This window comes from Macrobrachium rosenbergii, chromosome 23 (assembly GCF_040412425.1).
Source record: "Macrobrachium rosenbergii isolate ZJJX-2024 chromosome 23, ASM4041242v1, whole genome shotgun sequence".
Lineage (NCBI taxonomy): Eukaryota > Metazoa > Arthropoda > Malacostraca > Decapoda > Palaemonidae > Macrobrachium > Macrobrachium rosenbergii.
This window is the reverse complement of record NC_089763.1, coordinates 1,862,339-1,881,598: the sequence shown is the minus strand read 5'-3', so window position 1 is coordinate 1,881,598 and position 19,260 is coordinate 1,862,339. Positions and strand designations below refer to the sequence as shown.

Below are 19,260 nucleotides of genomic sequence, written 5' to 3'. Positions count from 1 at the left end.
TAGTGTAAGTTTCCTGAAACAAGTGTGCATGAATTCCACACTGACGCAACTGTTGACGTCAGCAATAACTTATTTCTCTGGAGACAGATTCCCCCTTTGCAAATTATTTCCTCAGTGGATTGATTCTGTTTAATCAAGTGATGCCTTGCATTCCGTTGCTGTTAATATATTCTGTAAGCTGTAAATAAACTAATATTTACTTACTCAAGCTAACACTGGCGACCTTAAAATTCCCTTTCCCCCCTCTTTTCTTGTTTTATGCTTCTGCGGCCCCATTAGCAATGCTATCTAGAATTCCCTAATTTAAGAACCACGGGTTGCAAAAGTAACTATATATATGTAAATATATACATATATATATATATATATATATATATATATATATATATATATATACAGTATATATATATATATATATATATATATATATATATATATATATATATATATATATATATATATATTTGTATATATATACAAGCATTAAGCTACCAATGTCCTTTAACCCTTAGTGGACGGATTGAGCTTCAGTGTGAAGTAAAACAGGTTTGGGGAGGTGGACGGATTGAGCTTCAGTGTGAAGCAGAATTACGCACCACTGTTATGGTAATAATGATTCGAAACAACGGTGCCAATACTTCTATATGCTATAAATTCACTAATGGCAACTTTTATACAGACGTGAGAGTTAGGCCAGTATCAGTAATGCTTGTGACTTCAATGGGGAAGGTACTCTCTCTCTCTCTCTCTCTCTCTCTCTCTCTCTCTCTCTCTCTCTCTCTCTCTCTCTCTCTCTCTCACATGAGTCTTTTTGTAAATTTTCTTGTAAATATACGAAGGGGTTGCTGTTGTTTTTTTGTTTTTGTCTTTTATGATAGTATGTCGGTTGTAAATGTAATTTTACAAAGAAAATTGCAAAGAAATATTAGAAAAAGCATGTAAAAGTAAAAAAAAAAGTTACTGAATCTTCCTTCTCGTAAATTTATGTGAATATTTTACAACAAATATGCAAAAAATTTGTTACTGCTTTTATTTCTTATCTGTTTTGATATTGTGTGAGCAGTAATAACAATTTTACAAAATCCAAAAAACTTCTTTATTAGAAAAAACATGTATAAGTTGGTAAAATTTACGATTGCCTTGTAAATGAGGCCTCACAAGGGGTTGTAAATAGTCATTTTCAACTTCTCGTGGAAGGTAGGGAAAATTTTTGAGATTTTTTTTCATTTATACAGTGTGAATGTACGTGTCATTCTCTTTCCATTAATGCGAATTTTTTTTTTATTTTGCCGACCTCAAAGTTTCGCCGGTCTGGGGTGCTGCACATTGATAAATTATGCCGTCCCTTAAGGGTTAATATCCAATTCGATCTACCTCGGAAATAATATATTTTCATATATGTTACGCGAAGGGGAATTTTTTTAGTTGATAATCCGTTCGTCGTCTCGTGGGCTCGAGGCTGGAGACGTCGAACTTATTATCAACAAAAAAAAAAATTCCCCTGCGGGTATCATATATGAAAATATATTATTTCCGAGGTAGAGCAAATTGGATATTAAAGGACTTTTGTAGCTTAATGCTTGTATATGAACCACGGTGATGTGATAAAATTCATTTATATATACATGTATGTTTGTGTGTTACATATGGGATGATCTCTCAAGCAGAAATTTTCGAAGAAAAAGAAAATTAAGAAGAGGGGAAACTCAAATGAATAGTGGAACAGATATAAAAAAAAAATGGGTTCAGCGATCACGCACGATCATCCTTCGCCCAGCTTGGGAGAGGCGCCCGAGTCCATGGGAGCTTCCTGTCATCCCGTTTCTGATCTGACAGTAGTCTCTTCTTTTCCGTTGCGTGATTTTCTCACTGGATGAAAATCATTACTACGACACACTCAGTAAATTTCTGATTAGACTTTAATTACCATCAGCCAATCAACACAGTGTCTTGATATCAGCCTTCTCAGTTTCCTTTTGTTACCATAGGGGCGAATGATTCAGCTGTATTGCCACTTTTCTATTGCCACTTTTCTATAGGGTGGGTTATTGATCATGAATTACTTTAATTCTGACTTCAATTTTCTTCCTATAATGGAACCACCAAGGACTTTGAATAATATCACGGAAAGTACACTTAAAAATATTCACAAAAATTTACAGCATTTCTCAAGATCATGTTACAATAAATTTTACTGAGCCCGGATGGAAGAGAGCGATGCTACAGTCGCTGAATAAATCAATCAATGCACAACTCTTCTGGAAAATATTGAAAATAATTTTAAATAAAAAATGTTAAAGGATTGTGAATACTTATTCCACGCAACTGACAACAATTAAAATCAACACCATAAAATAAAAAAAAATGTGAGACTAGCAATACTGAGAATCAAAATAAAGTAAAAAAAATAAAAATAATAATCACAATTATTAGATTCACAATCAATGTACATAAAATAATAATAGGCAATGCACAATTCTATAAAAAGAATAGGGTTAGAATAATTCATGCAATCATTACTTCAACTACAGACAAAATAATGACTCTACTAAAGAACTTACATGCTCGACATTCACGAATGGTCATCAGGTTCTAAGAAAATTCATACCATCACATGATCATGGATCAGCAGATTTTGAAGGTCTTACCACTTTTGCCAAAAGACTGCATCGAGGGGCTGTAGCAGTGAGATGGTGACAGGGAAGATGCCATTGGTGAATGAGCCATTCAATAGGGTAGCAGTACACCTGACTGGATCTATTTTGGCAGTGTGAGAAAGTGCAACAGATACACCCTGACGGAGGTAAAATTCACTACAAAGTACCCAGAGGCAGTGGCACTTGCTAAAATAGAAACCAGTGGTTAGCAGAGGTGTGACTTGAAGTTTTCAGCTGGATAGGATTCCCCAAGAAAATACTCAGTGACAAAGGTATCCAGTTTACTACCAAGATGTTTGAGGAGGTGAGCCATCTGATGAGCACTAAGCAGCTGCTCATGACTGTATAACCCAAAATGCAACAGATTGTGTGAAAGGATCAATGGTATGATGAAAACTATGCTAAAGATATACCAGGGAAGACCAAAGGATTGAGATTAGTATCTACCAGCAATCCTGATTGCATGCCAAGGAGTAGACTACCACAGTCAACCACCAGACTTTCACTGTTTGAATTGCTTTATGGAAGTCCAGTGAGACGACTGATGTAGATTCTCAACGAACTATGGGCTGAAGACTGTGAGGATGTATTGTGCAACACCCAGTGGGCCTACATGTTGGAGCTGAGAAATCATCTGGGAGAGACCTGTCAACTAGCCAGAGAGAGTATATATTTGGTGCAGGAATGCCAAAAGCATCACTATGACATGAAGACTGAACACCGCTAGTTCAAGTAGGGACAGAAAGTGTTAGTGTTAATCGTATGGACTACAAGGTTGATGTCAGTGGAGAACTGAAGACTTCATGTGAACTTCCTGTCTGGCTAAAATGAGAGGGAAGTCATTGAAGCAGCAGCAGCCGTTGTCGAAAAAGAGAGATGCCTGAGTGCGACCATTGTTTTGAAAGAAACCTACAAGGACCAAGTAATCCCAGATGGTGCTGGTTGGACTTTGACCACAAACAGAAGAAGAGGTGTACTAAGATGTCAAGGTTAGTGACGACTTATGCAAGCAACGGAAAAGAAGTTATTATAATTGCTAGAGGAATACCAAGACATCCTAAGAGGCAATCCAGGAAGAACTTTGCTGGAAGAACACTGCATCAAAGTGACGACAGAGCAAAATTATATGCTACTAAAGAACTGATATAGTAAGAAGTTAAGGAGATGCTCGAGATGGTAATCATCAAAAGGTCAACATCTCCATACTGTTTGCCAGTAGAGTTTATCAGGAAAAGGGCTGGATCAAACAAGTACTGTGTGGTTTACCATCAACTTAACATGATAACCAAGTCTGACAACAAGCCCGTGGGAGATCCAGAGGCTATGATGGTAAAACTTTTGAATGACAGATTTTTCGGCCAGGTGGATATTGGCAGATACCATTGGAAGAGGCATCACCGGAGAATAAAGTGCTCATAGTACTCGGTGAATCAAACAGTCACTGTTGAGTTCATTAACTCAAATGGCATAATTTGAGTTAATGAACTTAACAGTGCCTTTCAACAGGGTGATGAGGAAGATGCTGGCTGGAGCCAAGAATTGTATAGGGCAGATTTTCATATACAGACAGACTGCAAGCCATTTGTATATATTCAACATTGCATGATAGAAAGTCCAGAGATCATGTGGTAGGCCATAGCAACCTAGCTTATAAGTTTCAAATGGGGAGCATTAAAGGAAAGCTCACTTTTGGCAGATATTACTGCAGCAGGTAAAATAACAAAAAGCCTTATGAAATTATTTTCTTTGGTGAGAGTGTATTGATAAAGCAAATTAATGAAATTATCATTTTTTCCTTTGTTCCTAACACCATTCTCTGTTGCTGTTTCGAGGGCAGATGAATTCTCTAATTATCTCTTTGTTCGAGGAACTTTATACTGTATTGATATGTTAAATTTATACATAAGTTTCTTTTAAAGTTGACTAAGAAGTTAGAGAAATTTTGTTATTTTTATTATATTTAAAAGCATGTTAGTTACAGTTACACATATCTAATTGTGGTAATGCATGTGTGTCACCAAGACACCAAGAACGAAGAGCAACCATAAATAATAGCCAAGGAGCAAGAGAGAGAGCAAACAGACAGAAGGCAGAAGGAAATCCTGACATCCTCTCAGGTGTGTCAAATAGAAAGAGGTCACACTGATTCAGTTCAAAGGGATTTATTTCAGCTTTAGCTGAAAACAAGGAGCCGTTCTAAGGATAATACCCTTGCAAAAACCTCCTCAGTGGGTTATGACCATCCAAAGTAAAATCGCCGTGTTGTGTGTTGCAATTAAATTTTAATTCTTATATTTGCCAGTCTTAAAAGGCCACAGGCCGCTACCACCACAGAGCTTCCATTCACACATTTGAGTGATAGTTTATGATGAACTATGTGCTCATGGAGTGACCACGAATTATGGGTTTATTACCCAATTTCTCGTAACAAATGTAAGACTGAAAATTGTGGTATTCCAATAAAAAAAAAGGAGAGATCAAAATAAGTAGACAGAATGAAGGCAAATACTGTCAGTAAGTGTAAAAGTGTTCAAATGAAATGTATTTAAGAGTTATTAGATCACATGCGTGAGTTCTTCAGTGGGCAGTTGATGTTTTGTGTATTGCACTTAACAAATATATAAGCACTGTCAGTTTCTGTTAGATACTGAATCTTATTTTTATTATCAAATAAATATGTCTTCAATAAATAGCCTCGCAGTGACTGTTTTCTTTCGTGTGTAACATAATCTCAAACGAATATACAGCAAAATTACTGATTAATATTATTTTATTTTGTTTATGCAGTGTATTTTCTCACATGCACTAACAGAGTATCATGTGATGGTCTTTTAAAAGGAAGGGAAGATTTTATAATCATTCCAGGTTTCTATCACCTGAATCAAAACGAGCTCATAAAACGTTGCAATAAATAGGATTAAATTCATGGGACAGTGACCGCCTTCTATGTCAAGGAAATTTATTTCAAAAGATGTCATTCAATTGAGCAAAGAGAAACTTATTTTTAAGATTGTTGAAAAATTACAGTTCTACTTGGGCCTTTTATTAAAAAATCATATTTCAACTTAGGTACCTAAGTTAAAATTCTGATTGCTTTTAAAACTGTCTTTCACAGGACTACTTTCATACAAGCACAGCGCTGATATGGATGGATTTGTCCCTGACTTAAGTGACTCAACAGCAGTGAGTGAAGTTGTGTTTCAGGTCCACATACAGACACTTCCAGGCCATTCACAGTTTGAATCTTCCCTTACCTACAGTATTAGGCAAGATACTTTCTCGGCGAAGGTAAGAAATTAAAGGAATATCTGTTGTAATATTTAAGACTGTAAGTAACAAATATAGTCCAATCGCTGAAGGAAAATAATTGCTTATAAAACAACAAAACTTTATTACCAATGCGACCAGGGTATCAGTAGTTAATTAATGGTAAAATTTTGAAGCTCTTGCAAGTAAGGCAGACATAGTTTCTGCTTTCGCAAGAAAAAAATGAAATGCAATGGTGGGAGGCACTTTACTAAATCTTTGTCGCAAGTCAGCTCCTGTTAGTATCACTGATCATTAGACTGGGCAGAGAATGATCATTTATAAATACGATCTGATTGCTTTCCACAGGTGATCTTAAAGTAATGACTGTGACAAAAGTTTAAGTTAATTTAAAGTCTATCCATTCTATGAGCCCTCATTTCCAAATCTTTCATATGTAACTTTTACTCCAACCTTTTCTCTGAAGAACATCATTAATATGTGGTCTACCTGTAATGATAAACTGAAAAAGTTAATCTATGAATTATTAGACTTCATTTACAGAATTGTAATCATTCCCTTGCTTTTAGTTCGTCTTCATAATAATGATTATAGTAAGAAATTCCTCAGTAGTCTCAAATAAAATGTGAAGCTAGGTTTTAGTTGGGCCTGTATGTTATTTAGCAATCTATGAGACAACATGATATTTCATATCAACTACAAAAATGTAAACTTTACATGAAAACCTACATCCATGGAAGACAGGGATACTAGGGGCCAAAAGGCAAAAGCAGTGCCAAGCACTCCTCTCTCGTCCAGCTGATGACTTCAGTAGGTAATATGCTCCTTACCGGATGAAAGAGAGCGCCCCCAGGCAGCTTAGCTAAGCCAAGGGCAAAGATTGATGCTGGCAAATCCTCCACATATAGAGAAGGACGGCTAAATCCGTTGCGGCAACAGCAGTCAATAAGCAGGTGCTCCCAAAGTCAATGGCAGAGGGCCAAAAGCAGCAGCAAACAGGTGAATAAGCGTATCTCAAAGCAGCAACAAACAGGTGAATAACCGCATCTCAAAGCAGCAGCAAACAATCCACATGCCTTGAAGTGATGGCTCAGAACAGACTGTCGCCTTTCCCCTTGGAACCAAAAGTAAAACCTCTCAAAGAGGCGGAGCAGGACTGCAATACTTGAAAAGAGAAAACAAAACTTTAACAAGAGGTAAACAAGCAAAGGCCGCTGAGGAGGAGACAAAAGACCTTAGGGAACTCTGCCCAAATGGCTTAATACAAAACTTAACATAAATACAGTTGAATTAAATAAATCAAAAAGGCCTACATACTGACACCTTCTCACCCAACAAAAAAATTAAACCATTTTTTTTTAGTTTTACGTTAAACCAGAATTCAAGCAACAATTAAATCAGTTTTAACTTGATTAAGTGAGATGAAATGATAAACACAAAACAACTAAGTACTTAGGCAAAATTATCACACAATGACAATACAAAGTAACATACTACTACTACTACTATGCAAAAACCCATAATAATACAAGACCTTAAACCTATCAACAATGGTACCAAAAGTATTTTATCCCGAAAACCTTTCAAAATAAAGCATATTTGACAAAAATCTTCCCGGCATTGGGGTGGTAATTACCAAGGATAGCAGATCACAAAAAAATTTTACCTATGTACAAATGCCACTAAACCTACAAGAACACTAACACGTATCAGGGGTTTTCAACTCTAAACCTTCAAACCACCTCCACGACTCAAAGCACACAGACTAAATCATTGAGCTTTACTTTTGCTTCTTTATCATAACCAATCGGTTTCCTGAATGTGGGCTATAACATGTTTTCCACAAACAACAGTCTTTATACACACACCAACACACAACGACAGCATGGGCCTCCCCTGCGCAAGACAAAAAAAAAAAAAAATTAGCGTAGCGTAGTTATAAGCCTGAAAACACAGGATAACCTGATTAGTAAATATTATACAACTGCTTAAACTCATAATTAACCTTAATCTTACGTAAACCTTAACCTTATACAAGCCTGATCCTCAAATATTACCCAATTCATCTCACCCTTAACATTAATGTTAAATAAACCTTATCCTTAACTTAAAAAACTATTACAACATTACATCGCCGCAAACAAGAGGGCGACAGAAAATAGATATAAGGTTATTACACACTAAATGTACCTTCACCTCACTTACCCACATAAACTTACTCTGCCAGCACACATACCGCAACTACAACGATACAGAGATTACCTGATTACCTGCAAAGACCCCTATAATTATACTAGAACCATTTAACCTTATTCAGCAATGCGTCATAATGCATCAGCAACAATATTATCTTGACCAGGAATATGGGCAAATTCCAGATCCCATTCCTGTAGCAAGAGACTCCAACGCATTAAACGATGATTTTTATTTTTGTACCTGCTGAGGAAAATTAGGGGGTTGTGATCAGTTAAAATCTTAACAGGGGAACCTGTGGAAGAAAGATAAACCCGAAAATAGTCGGGTATTTTTCTCTCTCTCTCTCTCTCTCTCTCTCTCTCTCTCTCTCTCTCTCTCTCTCTCTCTCTCTCTCTCTCTCTCTCCCTGAACTCTGTTCCTATTTCTGCGGTATGTAAATCAAAACCTAGGTTACAAAAAATAAAGTTTATTATGCAAGTCTAACAACAAGTGAGGTAAAATGAAATTATGCATGCTAGATAATAAATCCCATTAAACCACACCCCAAAAATAAAACTAAACAGTTGCAAGAAAAACATAATGTGTGGGGATTAATTCCTGTCTCCCCACCAAGTCCCCTAAACATTTCACATTATCCAAGTTTATTTCCAAATAGCTTTCTATTTCGTCATCAGTTCCTTTTTGAGTTGGCTATATGCCATGACTGACTATGGTTTTCACCCCCTTATTCGAAACATCTGTAATGACACAAAATATCTCCCTTAAAAATCAGAATTCACTCAGTTCATATCACACGGAAAACATATCGAAAGGACATAAAGATCAACACCGGGCGTTAACATAAGAAATTGCACTTGCAAAAGATAGTCATTTTCTAAGTTCACACTCACCCTTTTGGCAAGGAATCAGAGCCTGGAATTTCTAATATAAGTCTACCACCGCATCTCACACTGCAATCAAATATATTTTCCAAAGCTCTTAACACAACCTACAAAACCCTTCGCTAGGTAGGCTACACTCGAACGAACGAACGAACGAACGTCATCTGCAGGCATGCCCATAATCCGGATTTATAGCTGGACAAAAGTTCTAGAAACTTCTATCCAAAACAGAGAGGGAGAGATCCGCCTCGAAAAGGTGTCACTGAAACCAGCTTTATTCCAATGGTGACTGTACGAAAGGTGCTGCATTACCAGACGCACAGGTCACATTCCTCTCATTCCACATGTCGTTGTATCCGAGGCAACTTCTGATCAGGCAGCCAATACTGAACTGTGTTGAATGTGCTGTATCGCGCTGAGCAGTGCTGAAATCGCTCTGAGCAATGCGAAATCTGAAATTATCAAGCATTCACATTATCTGCACTGAACGTCACATTATCATGATTATAATACATGCATATACATATATAAATATATGTATATATATATATATATATATATATATATATATATATATATATATATATATATATATATATATATATATATATATATATATATATATATATATATATATATATATATATATATATAATATATATAAAATAACATATATATGTGTGCTTGTGTATATACAATATATATGAAAATAAGAAGGCCCATAAATCACTATTTAAACGTTGAAACCATATATTTCAGGCACTTGTTTCTGTGCCCCTGTTCACTGGTAGAATATGGACAGGTGGAAAGTTACAATGGCATATATACAAAAACATGAAGGTGTGGCCTTAGGCTTCCGATGTTATGGAGGTGGCGTTTCTTAAGAAGGAGAGAATGACCAATTCCCCAGTGGTTTTTGGCCTCATTAGCTCCCGTTTGGCGATGGATCTGGCGGTCGCGTTTCTTGGGTCATCTTCTTCAGGAGGGGTTTGAGGATTAAGGTGTCGATGGCGTCCGATTTCCAATGTCCTCCTGACAGGTTCATATTGTTGGTTTGATTGATGATAGCAGATTCCAGCATCTTTCTTTTGTACGGACAGCTACTCTTGAAAACCAACTCCGCCCCACTCCAGTTAATGACATGCCCTGTATTTCTGAAATGTAGGAAATTCCCGAACTCTCCGAAGCGTAACGTACTGATCTTTTGTGCTCTGTTATTCTTTGCGAGAGCGATCTACCTGTCTCGCCTACATAGATGTCATGACAATTGCTACAAGGTATCTTGTAAACTCCGGCTTCTTCCCTTTTGTTATTTAAGTATACGTTAACGAGCGAACTCCCGATGGATTTGGGATAATGGAAAATGAAAGGATTATTAGAACCGAGTTGTTCGGTGGCCTTTTGGATGTTTTCATCGTATGGAAGCTTTATTTTGTTGTTGAAATCTATTTGTCTGTTGTGAGTGGGACCTCTATAGTATATTTTATTCGCTTTGTTAATAGCCCTCTCGATAATGTGTGGTGGATAGAGCAGTTGAGTTAGGTGTTGGCGGATCGTGTTAAATTCTTTATCCAGGTACTCATTTGAACATATCCTAAGTCCTCTGAGGAATAAGTTGCACCCTACCATGATTTTTACGGAGATGTCGTGGTAGCTTAAGAAATGAATGTAGGAGACAGTGAAGGTGGGTTTTCTATATACTGTAAATGCATACCTGTTCTGTTTTCTTATGATCAGTACATCTAGGAACGGCAGTTTTCCGTCCTTTTCCCATTCTGTTTTAAATTTTATGGTCGGAACTAGCGAATTTAGCCTATTAAAAATTCATTAAAGTCCCCAGCTATTGTCCCAGAAAGTAAAGATATCATCTACATATCTAAGCCAGATCATATAATGGGGTTTGATAGACGACAAAAGTTCTGTTTCGAAATATTCCATGTACAAGTTTGCTAGAAGGGGTGATAGGGACTTCCCATGCTACAGCCAAATTTTTGTTTGTAAAAATTACCATTGAAAGAAAACACGTTGTTAGTTACACAGAGGTTGATAAGTTTTAAATTTTTATCTATGCCAAGAGGAAAATGGTCTTCATATGGTTGTAACTTCCTCTCTAAGAAAGACAACACGTCGGCAATCGGGACTATAGTAAATAATGACTCGACGTCTAGGCTGAGCAATTTGTTGTTGTTTGAGGGGATGTTTAAACTATTAAATTTATGTATGAAATCCTCTGCATGTTTGACGTGGGGGGATGAGAAGGTTCCTAGAAAGGGTGATAACAAGTCTGCGAGCCATTTTGATAATTTGTACATGAAAGAGCCCCTGCTAGATATTATGGGGCGTAAAGGAATCCCATCTTTATGTGTTTTCGGGAGGCCGTAAAAATAGGGGAGAGAGGGGTTGATTACCTTGAATGTCTCTAGTAATTCTGTCTTTTTTATTGCCCCCTATGGTTCTAACTGATTTGTTAAATTGAGCAGCAATACTATAGAGGTCCCACTCACAACAGACAAATAGATTTCAACAACAAAATAAGGCTTCCATACGATGAAAACATCCAAAGGCCACCGAACAACTTCGGTTCTAATAATCCTTTCATTTTCCATTATCCCAAATCCATCGGGAGTTCGCTCGTTAACGTATACTTAAATAACAAAGGGAAGAAGCCGGAGTTTACAAGATACCGTGTAGCAATTGTCATGACATCTATGTAGGCGAGACAGGTAGATCGCTCTCGCAAAGAATAACAGAGCACAAAAGATCAGTACGTTACGCTTCGGAGAGTTCGGGAATTTTCCTACATATCAGAAATACAGGGCATGTCATTAACTGGAGTGGGGCGGAGTTGGTTTTCAAGAGTAGCTGTCCGTACAAAAGAAAGACGCTGGAATCTGCTATCATCAATCAAACCAACAATATGAACCTGTCAGGAGGACATTGGAAATCGGACGCCATCGACACCTTAATCCTCAAACCTCCTGAAGAAGATGACCCAAGAAACGCCGACCGCCAGATCCATCGCCAAACAGGAGCTAATGAGGCCAAAACCACTAGGGAATTTGGTCATTCTCCTCCTTCTTAAGAAACGCCACCTCCATAACATCGGAAGCCTAAGGCCACACCTTCATGTTTTTGTATATATACCATTGTAACTTTTCACCTGTCCATATTCTACCAGTGAACAGGGCACAGAAACAAGTGCCCGAAATATATGGTTTCAACGTTTAAATAGTGTTTTATGGGCCTTCTTATTTTCATATTACACTAGTATTACAGGAAAAGACATTCACAATGTATATATATATATATATATATATATATATATATATATATATATATATATATATATATATATATATATATATATATAGGTTGTATGTTGTATATATGCATGTGTGTGTATGTTCCAGCATAACTGAAATGCATTGACCAATTTCAACAAAACTTGGCATACATTTGACTTTCTATCATGAAAAGAACAGTGTGGGGGTAGGATATCACTAGCACCAAAGGGCACCAAAGTAGGGGAAGGGCTTCCTGAAATGGGGCTGATTCTGCCTGTGAAACAGGGCTGGTTATTCCTGTAGACTTAGTAACTTTACGAATTTATCATACCTAATTTCCTCATCCATATGACTTACTATCTGGAAAAGAATACTGTGGGGGGTAAGTCATTAATGGCACCAAACAGGGTGGGGGTTGGGAAGGGGTGACAGAGAGAGAGAGAGAGAGAGAGAGAGAGAGAGAGAGAGAGAGGGAGAGGAAGTGAGACGGAGAGTAGAGAGGGTGTTAAGGAGAGAGAGAGAGAGAGAGAGAGAGAGAGAGAGAGAGAGAGAGAGAGAGAGAGAGAGAGAGAGAGTTACAAGAATCAGGATGTCTCAAAGACTTATTAGTCCATCCGAGGAGACATCATGTGCTCACTTATCTCTAGTAGCAGGTTTTACTGTTCATGCACCACTACTATGAGATTCAGGGCCTCTGTAACACTGTTTTTTGGACTTTGCTCCTTATCAAAGCATCGGATGTAGCTGAAACTTGACATATGTATATTTTACAACCACACACAAATTTTGTCAGCATTATCAATAACCTAAACCCGATAGTTTTAATTTTTATAGAGTAAAAATTTTCTAGCCGACGCCACGGCCAATGATTACGAGCCAAGAGTCGAAAAACATTCATTACGTAAGCAAGGTAAACACCGTTTGACGGAATGTTGCCCTGCCCATTCACCAGACAGAAACTCAATTCACCTTGTTCCATCGGCTCTGAAACCCATAGCAGTCAAGAATGGCTAACAGGATTTGAATTTGTCCCCGTGGTTGCAAAACTGCATTTGTCTTACGACAGTCAAGAGTAAGCCCGTGGCCATACTTACTATAGCCTGAATAGGTAATTATTCATTTTCTAGTTTAAATCCAATGTTTATGGTCTGATTTGTATTCAGCGTAACGTGATTATAATATTTGTAATGTCATTCAGGATTTTGAACATTTCCATTAACTATTCACGATGCCACCAAGAGAGAGAGAAAGAGAGAGATTGTAAATAAATCATGAATAGTTTTAGGAGTTTTATTTGTACATCTAATGGGAATTTGTAGAAGTAAAGTGAACATAATTCATTTATCCTTTAAAATAATTACAACATGTAGCAAAACAAATAGTAAAGATGATAATGCAATGAAGGGATGATACCATATTTACCTTTAGCTTCAACATCGGCAATAGTATACCCAGTTGTTATAATTTGTTAGCTTAATGAAATAACCTATCATCTAATGTTAAACTTAATTTCTGAGGAGGCCATGGCTTATTGCACAGTGAAAAAACATGACAAAGACTTTATGAATGGCGGAACGATACATAGATGTGGGTGGGGTATCTGTGCTAGCGTAGCAATACTACTGTAGCAGTAGTGCCACAACAGTAGTAATAGCAGTAATATACGTGAATTAAACGTTTAGGCCAACTGCTGGGATCCTTGAGGATCATTTAGCACTTCTTACAACTACTCGAGAAATGAGTTTTTATAGCCAGAAATTAAATCTTCTAATCCAACAATGCCCATGATAGCCTTCAGTGTTATCCTGAATTATAACGAGGCCAAAGTGGGTGGAGCCTCATGAAGTCATCATTCTGACGATAATTATTGGTGAAGGTTTAAAGCCAAAATACGGTACCGGCTATTTTTTTTTTTTTTTAGTAAATAGGTAGATAGCCAATAAATAACAATTGCTTGACATTGGATATAGCAGTTATCAAATCAAGCTAGTCTACTATGTTTTTGAAAAGTACTAACTATTCCCTACATCTTGTCAATCTGATTGTGACCTGTAAAGTAGACTGTAACTTCTTAGGAAACTTATTTTGGGAGTTAGACTAATAATCGAAGTGTTTTTGTATTTATTAACATATTTTGTTGGTTTGTTCATTATGACAATTATCAGTGGAGAGGTTTCAGAGTTCATAAAGGTGTACTGCTTTGCTTGTATTTAAATTGTTATGTCATTGTTGCCAGAGGTCTAGCCTTCGTTACGTATAGCCAATCATCCATCGAGAAAGAGGGAAGAAATGCTGTCATAAGTTACGTAACGAGTGCGTTAGAAACCTTTTCTCTGAGTAAGTTGGCCCGTCTTCAAAAAAAGTCACTTTTACATTATAAGTACCAAATTTATTCAACCTACGTAATGCAGAATACGGTCAAAATTTATATGTAGATATAATGTGCATTCTGAATAAGCATTATATTTATGAAATGCAAAGATAAAAAGTTATTGCGAAAAAACCGTGTTACAGAGGCCCTGAATTTCATAGTAGTATTCTTCTAATGATTTTGTGTAGCTTTCTTTTAAACTCCTCCACACTGTTGCTGTTTACAATCTCTGGTGGCAGTTTATGCCATGTGTTACATATCTTGTATGTAAAGAAGTTCCCACAATGAGATGTGTTGTATCTCTTCAGTTCTAGTTTCCATCCATTATTTCTTGTCTGGTTTTCGTTTAATGTGAAGAGGTTACTGTCTACTTTTGTTATGCCTTTCAGTATCTTCAACATTTCTATTAGTTGTCCTGGCAATAGTCGTAGTTCTAAACCATACATGTTCAGGTTTTCTAGTCATCTTTGGTAACCTATTTGCCTGATGGATGGAATTAACTTGTGGCTCTTGCTTGTACCCCTTCTAATCTATTTATGTCCTTTCTTAGTGTTGGTGACCAAAAATGTATTACATATTCAAGATGAGGCCTAACTATGGATGTGTAGAGCTGCAGCACCGTTTCCTTGTTTCTGTATATATGTATATATGTATCCCACTAGTTTTTGTGCCTCCTTCTTTTCAGCTTTTATGCACTGTTTTGTGGATTTTAAGTCCTTGGTAATAATGACTCCAAGGTCCCCTTCTTGTTCTGCACTATTTATGTCATTCCCAAGCAGCATGTAGTTGGCATGAGGGTTGTTTATTCCTATCTGTAATTTACACTCATCCAAGTTAAATGGCGTTTGCCATCTTTTTGACCACTCTCCTATTTTCCTTAGATAATTTCTTAAACTTTCCATTGTATCTGGGTCTGCTTCATTTACACCTAGTTTGGTGTCATCTGCAAATTTGACTATCCTGCTAGTTAAGCCTACATCAATGTCATTAATTCCAAAAACAAGAGCGGGCCAAGGACAGAACTCTGAGGAACTCCATTTGTCACATCTGCCCATTCTAATTCTTCACCGTTTATTAAGACTCTGTTTTCTATTGGTTAGCCAGTCTTCGATCCAATCTGCTATTTCTCCTACGATTCCTAAAGCTCTAACTTTTATCATTAATTTCTTGTGTGGAACTATGTCAAAGGCCTTTTGAAAATCTGCAGTAGGTAGAGTATATCTATTTCTCTACTTCTGTCATAAATACCAAGCATGTTAGGAAAAAACTCCAAGAGGTTTGATAGGCAGGATCTGTATTGTCTGAAGCCGTGTTGGCTGTTTAACAACAGGTTGTTTCTGTCAGTGTGATCCACAATTTGATCTGCAATTATGGACCCAAAAACCTTACAAGGGACTGACGTTAGACAGATTGTCTATAATTTCCTGACTCTTCTCCTGAACCTTTTTTGTAAACTGGGGGCACATTACCTAGTTTCCATCCTTTTGGTACCTTTCATTGTTCTGCAGTTTTTTCTGTAGAGTTTATATAGGTGAGGAACTATCTCTTCTTTTAACTCTTTAATTTCTCTTGGATGAATCCCACCCGGGCCAGGAGATTTGAACTTCTTTAGTTTTTCTATTTTGTTTTTAACGTCTTCTTCTGTAAACATTATTTTGTCAAGCGGTTCTGCCCCTTCATATTTAATAGCTGGTACAGGGATTGAGGTAGTGTCTTCAATTGTGAAAACACTAGTAAAAAACTTATTCAATAAATCTGCTATTTCCAAGTATGAGTTCTCTAGGTTTTCTCTATTGTCTCTTAAGGGATCTATGCTATCTTTTACTGGCTTCCTAATATAAACATGTGCAAAGAATTCTTTTGGGTTTTCCTTACAAACTGAGAGAGAGAGAGAGAGAGAGAGAGAGAGAGAGAGAGAGAGAGAGAGAGAGAGAGAGAGAGAGAGAGAGAGAGACCTTAAAGATAAAACCACTGACTTAATTACTAATTAGTTACCTTATATATATTTTCTATGTATTTATATCGTATTATGAGTTGAAATTAGCCCTATCGGAAAATATTTGCAACTTTTTTTCTTAATTCACCAACAATCAATAAACAGAGATTCTTAGATTTTTTTTATTCCGCACAAAAGTAAAATAAATTGCCTTTCTTTTGATATATAATTCATTACTATTTTGTGTTAGGTATGATATGACAAAGGGGAGTGAAACAAAGGCAAAATGTACGAACGAGTTTTAGGTTATCAGGAAGTGACACCCGTTGCTTACTATTTTCCAAAATATCACCAAATATAGGTACATTGAAATATCTAACTTTTATTTGCATGATGAGAAAATTCAAATTATATATATATATATATATATATATATATATATATATATATATATATATATATATATATATATATATATATATATATATATATATATACATATATATATATATATATATATATATATATATATATATATATATATATATATATATATATATAATGTGTGTATGTGTATTTACAGCACACACGCTAACAACAAAGATTCCCAGTTTTTGTTTGACAATTTTTTCAGAGATGAATAAGTTCCATTCTACTTAAATAAAAAAAAAAATTCTAATGAACAAACTGCTTCAAAATGAATGTTGGATACTTTGTAGGAATCGAGCCAAAAAGAAACGATTGTTTCGTCTACGCAGAAGACGTTAGGACGGAGGAAGGGAAAGAATGACATGTAAAAAAGGAAGAATAGGCATATGTTTTTTGTAATAGTAGCCTATATGAAAGACAAGGTAATAAAAATAATATAGCTGGGTTATGATGTTGCATCTGCACAGGAAAGGCCAAATATCCCCTACGCAAATATAGCCTACCTTGAAAGGCATCTGTTATTATGAATACTCTGTCATTGTCACTCATATTCTTGGAATAGTCCGCATTAAGTATTATTAATACAAACCTTTCCAGATCGATGACGTCAGCCGAACCAACAAGTATGGTGACCAGGCTCACTGCATCGTGAAAACGCAAGACCAACTACGAAAATTTTGTTATTGCAGAGAGCCTCCGCCCGCTCCTCCTCAAGAGAAAACATAATGGCGTCGAAATGAAGGTTGAGCGTAATTTATATAACCTGAAGACATGATGTGCTAATGTTTATTCTTGTATGAATATTAACTGTCTATCAGTGTGATTACCTTTTTATATGATTAGCAACGGTCTGTCAATATAACTGCTTTCAGTGAGATTTTTAGAGATACCTGATTAAATTTTGTAAGTTTAAAATTTTTTATATGAAGACCATAAGAAAATATTTTAATTCATGTCGCTCTAGTTTTTCCTCTTGAGTAAAATGACTTGAGAGACATGAAACCTTTTTATAACTACTTATTCTACAGATTCAAACGTAAGTGAACTGGGATGTAACGATACAACAGATATCTTGAGTTTATGCCATCTCTCGTCGACATGTTTATCGGCAATGCAGGGCAATAAATATAATAACTCTTTTTACAACTTCCTTTATTGTTATGCTGTTGCTGACATTGCGCACAATAGCTGCTGTAGACTAGAAGTTTGTTTGTTTGTTTAAGTTGGAGGTTGCACTCTTCCTCTGCCGCTACGGCGGCGCCTCCTCAGTTGCTTATGTGGCGTTTTACTAGTTTTGGATATTTATTTCATTTTGTAGGCTATAGTTCTGTGCATACGATATTGTATTTAGTTTTTTTTATATTTGATTTTTATTATTTAACACATTTTGACGTCGACATTAACAAATAAATGAGGAATGTAACAAAAGCTGAAAAAAATATATTTCCCTTAGGCTAATAAAAATGTTCTGTTTCACCTCTTTCCTCTTGATTTGGCTGTCGCACTGTATTTTAATTAATTCACTTATTTTGGATTAGATTTTCTCCTCCAATTGACAAAAATAGGAGTTGACGCTTCCTCATACTGTAGGCTATATGTCTACTAGTTTTTACCCTGAAAAATACTAATGTTGCAAGAGGTTTTTCTTTTTGTATATTTGTTCTTTAATTTCTCCTACTTCTTGCATATTTCTGAACTCGCTCCACAGTACCACAGCATGGAATATGAAAGGTTGTGGTGGGAATGGCCTTTTAGCTTTATGATGAGGAGTGATTACAACCCTTACTGTAAGATAGAATAGGCTAAAGTATATTCAGTGTATTCTTCACGATGTGCTTTCATATAAATAATGGAAATGTTCTGGTGAAGGGTCAGTTGACTCTCTTCGCCTTCTTCCGTCTTGGAAACGGCTTATGACTCTCAGCTACTGGTGAATTAAATCCTCCAAATGAAGTTGTGGGTTCTTATCTTCATGAGATGACAGGAGGGGGAGTGAGGCAAGCTACTTTCCATCGGTCTGCTCTGCTGCCTGTTGTCTGATTGTCTTCTCCTCCCTAGCCATTATACTGTATGTACGGTTACTCTACTGTAAGTGCCCACTCCAACAATACCACTTGGCAGAAGTTTTTATTTCCACTGACTTGGGCAGTCTGGAAACATCTTAAAAAAAACAGACTATAAACACCTCTAAGAAAATTGTTATTAGCATGTTTTTAAACATAAGAAAAACGATAAAATA

General features: G+C 36.4%; 1 protein-coding gene across 14 annotated transcripts in view; it reads left to right on the top strand.

The window, feature by feature from the left end:
- Positions 1–18,485, top strand: part of LOC136851228 (uncharacterized) — a 354,709-nt gene extending 336,224 nt beyond the window's left edge. For 13 of the 14 annotated variants that reach the window (XM_067125171.1, XM_067125164.1, XM_067125170.1 and 10 more), the window contains 2 exons: positions 5,773–5,945; positions 17,619–18,485. In XM_067125171.1, coding sequence (XP_066981272.1) covers positions 5,773–5,945; positions 17,619–17,747 — 302 coding nt within the window. In that variant the 3' untranslated portion in view covers positions 17,748–18,485. Of the gene's footprint in view, positions 1–5,772; positions 5,946–17,311; positions 17,432–17,618 lie in introns of those variants that run through there. The other variant, XM_067125163.1, reaches the window with a different exon arrangement.
- Positions 18,486–19,260: the final 775 nt, after the last annotated feature.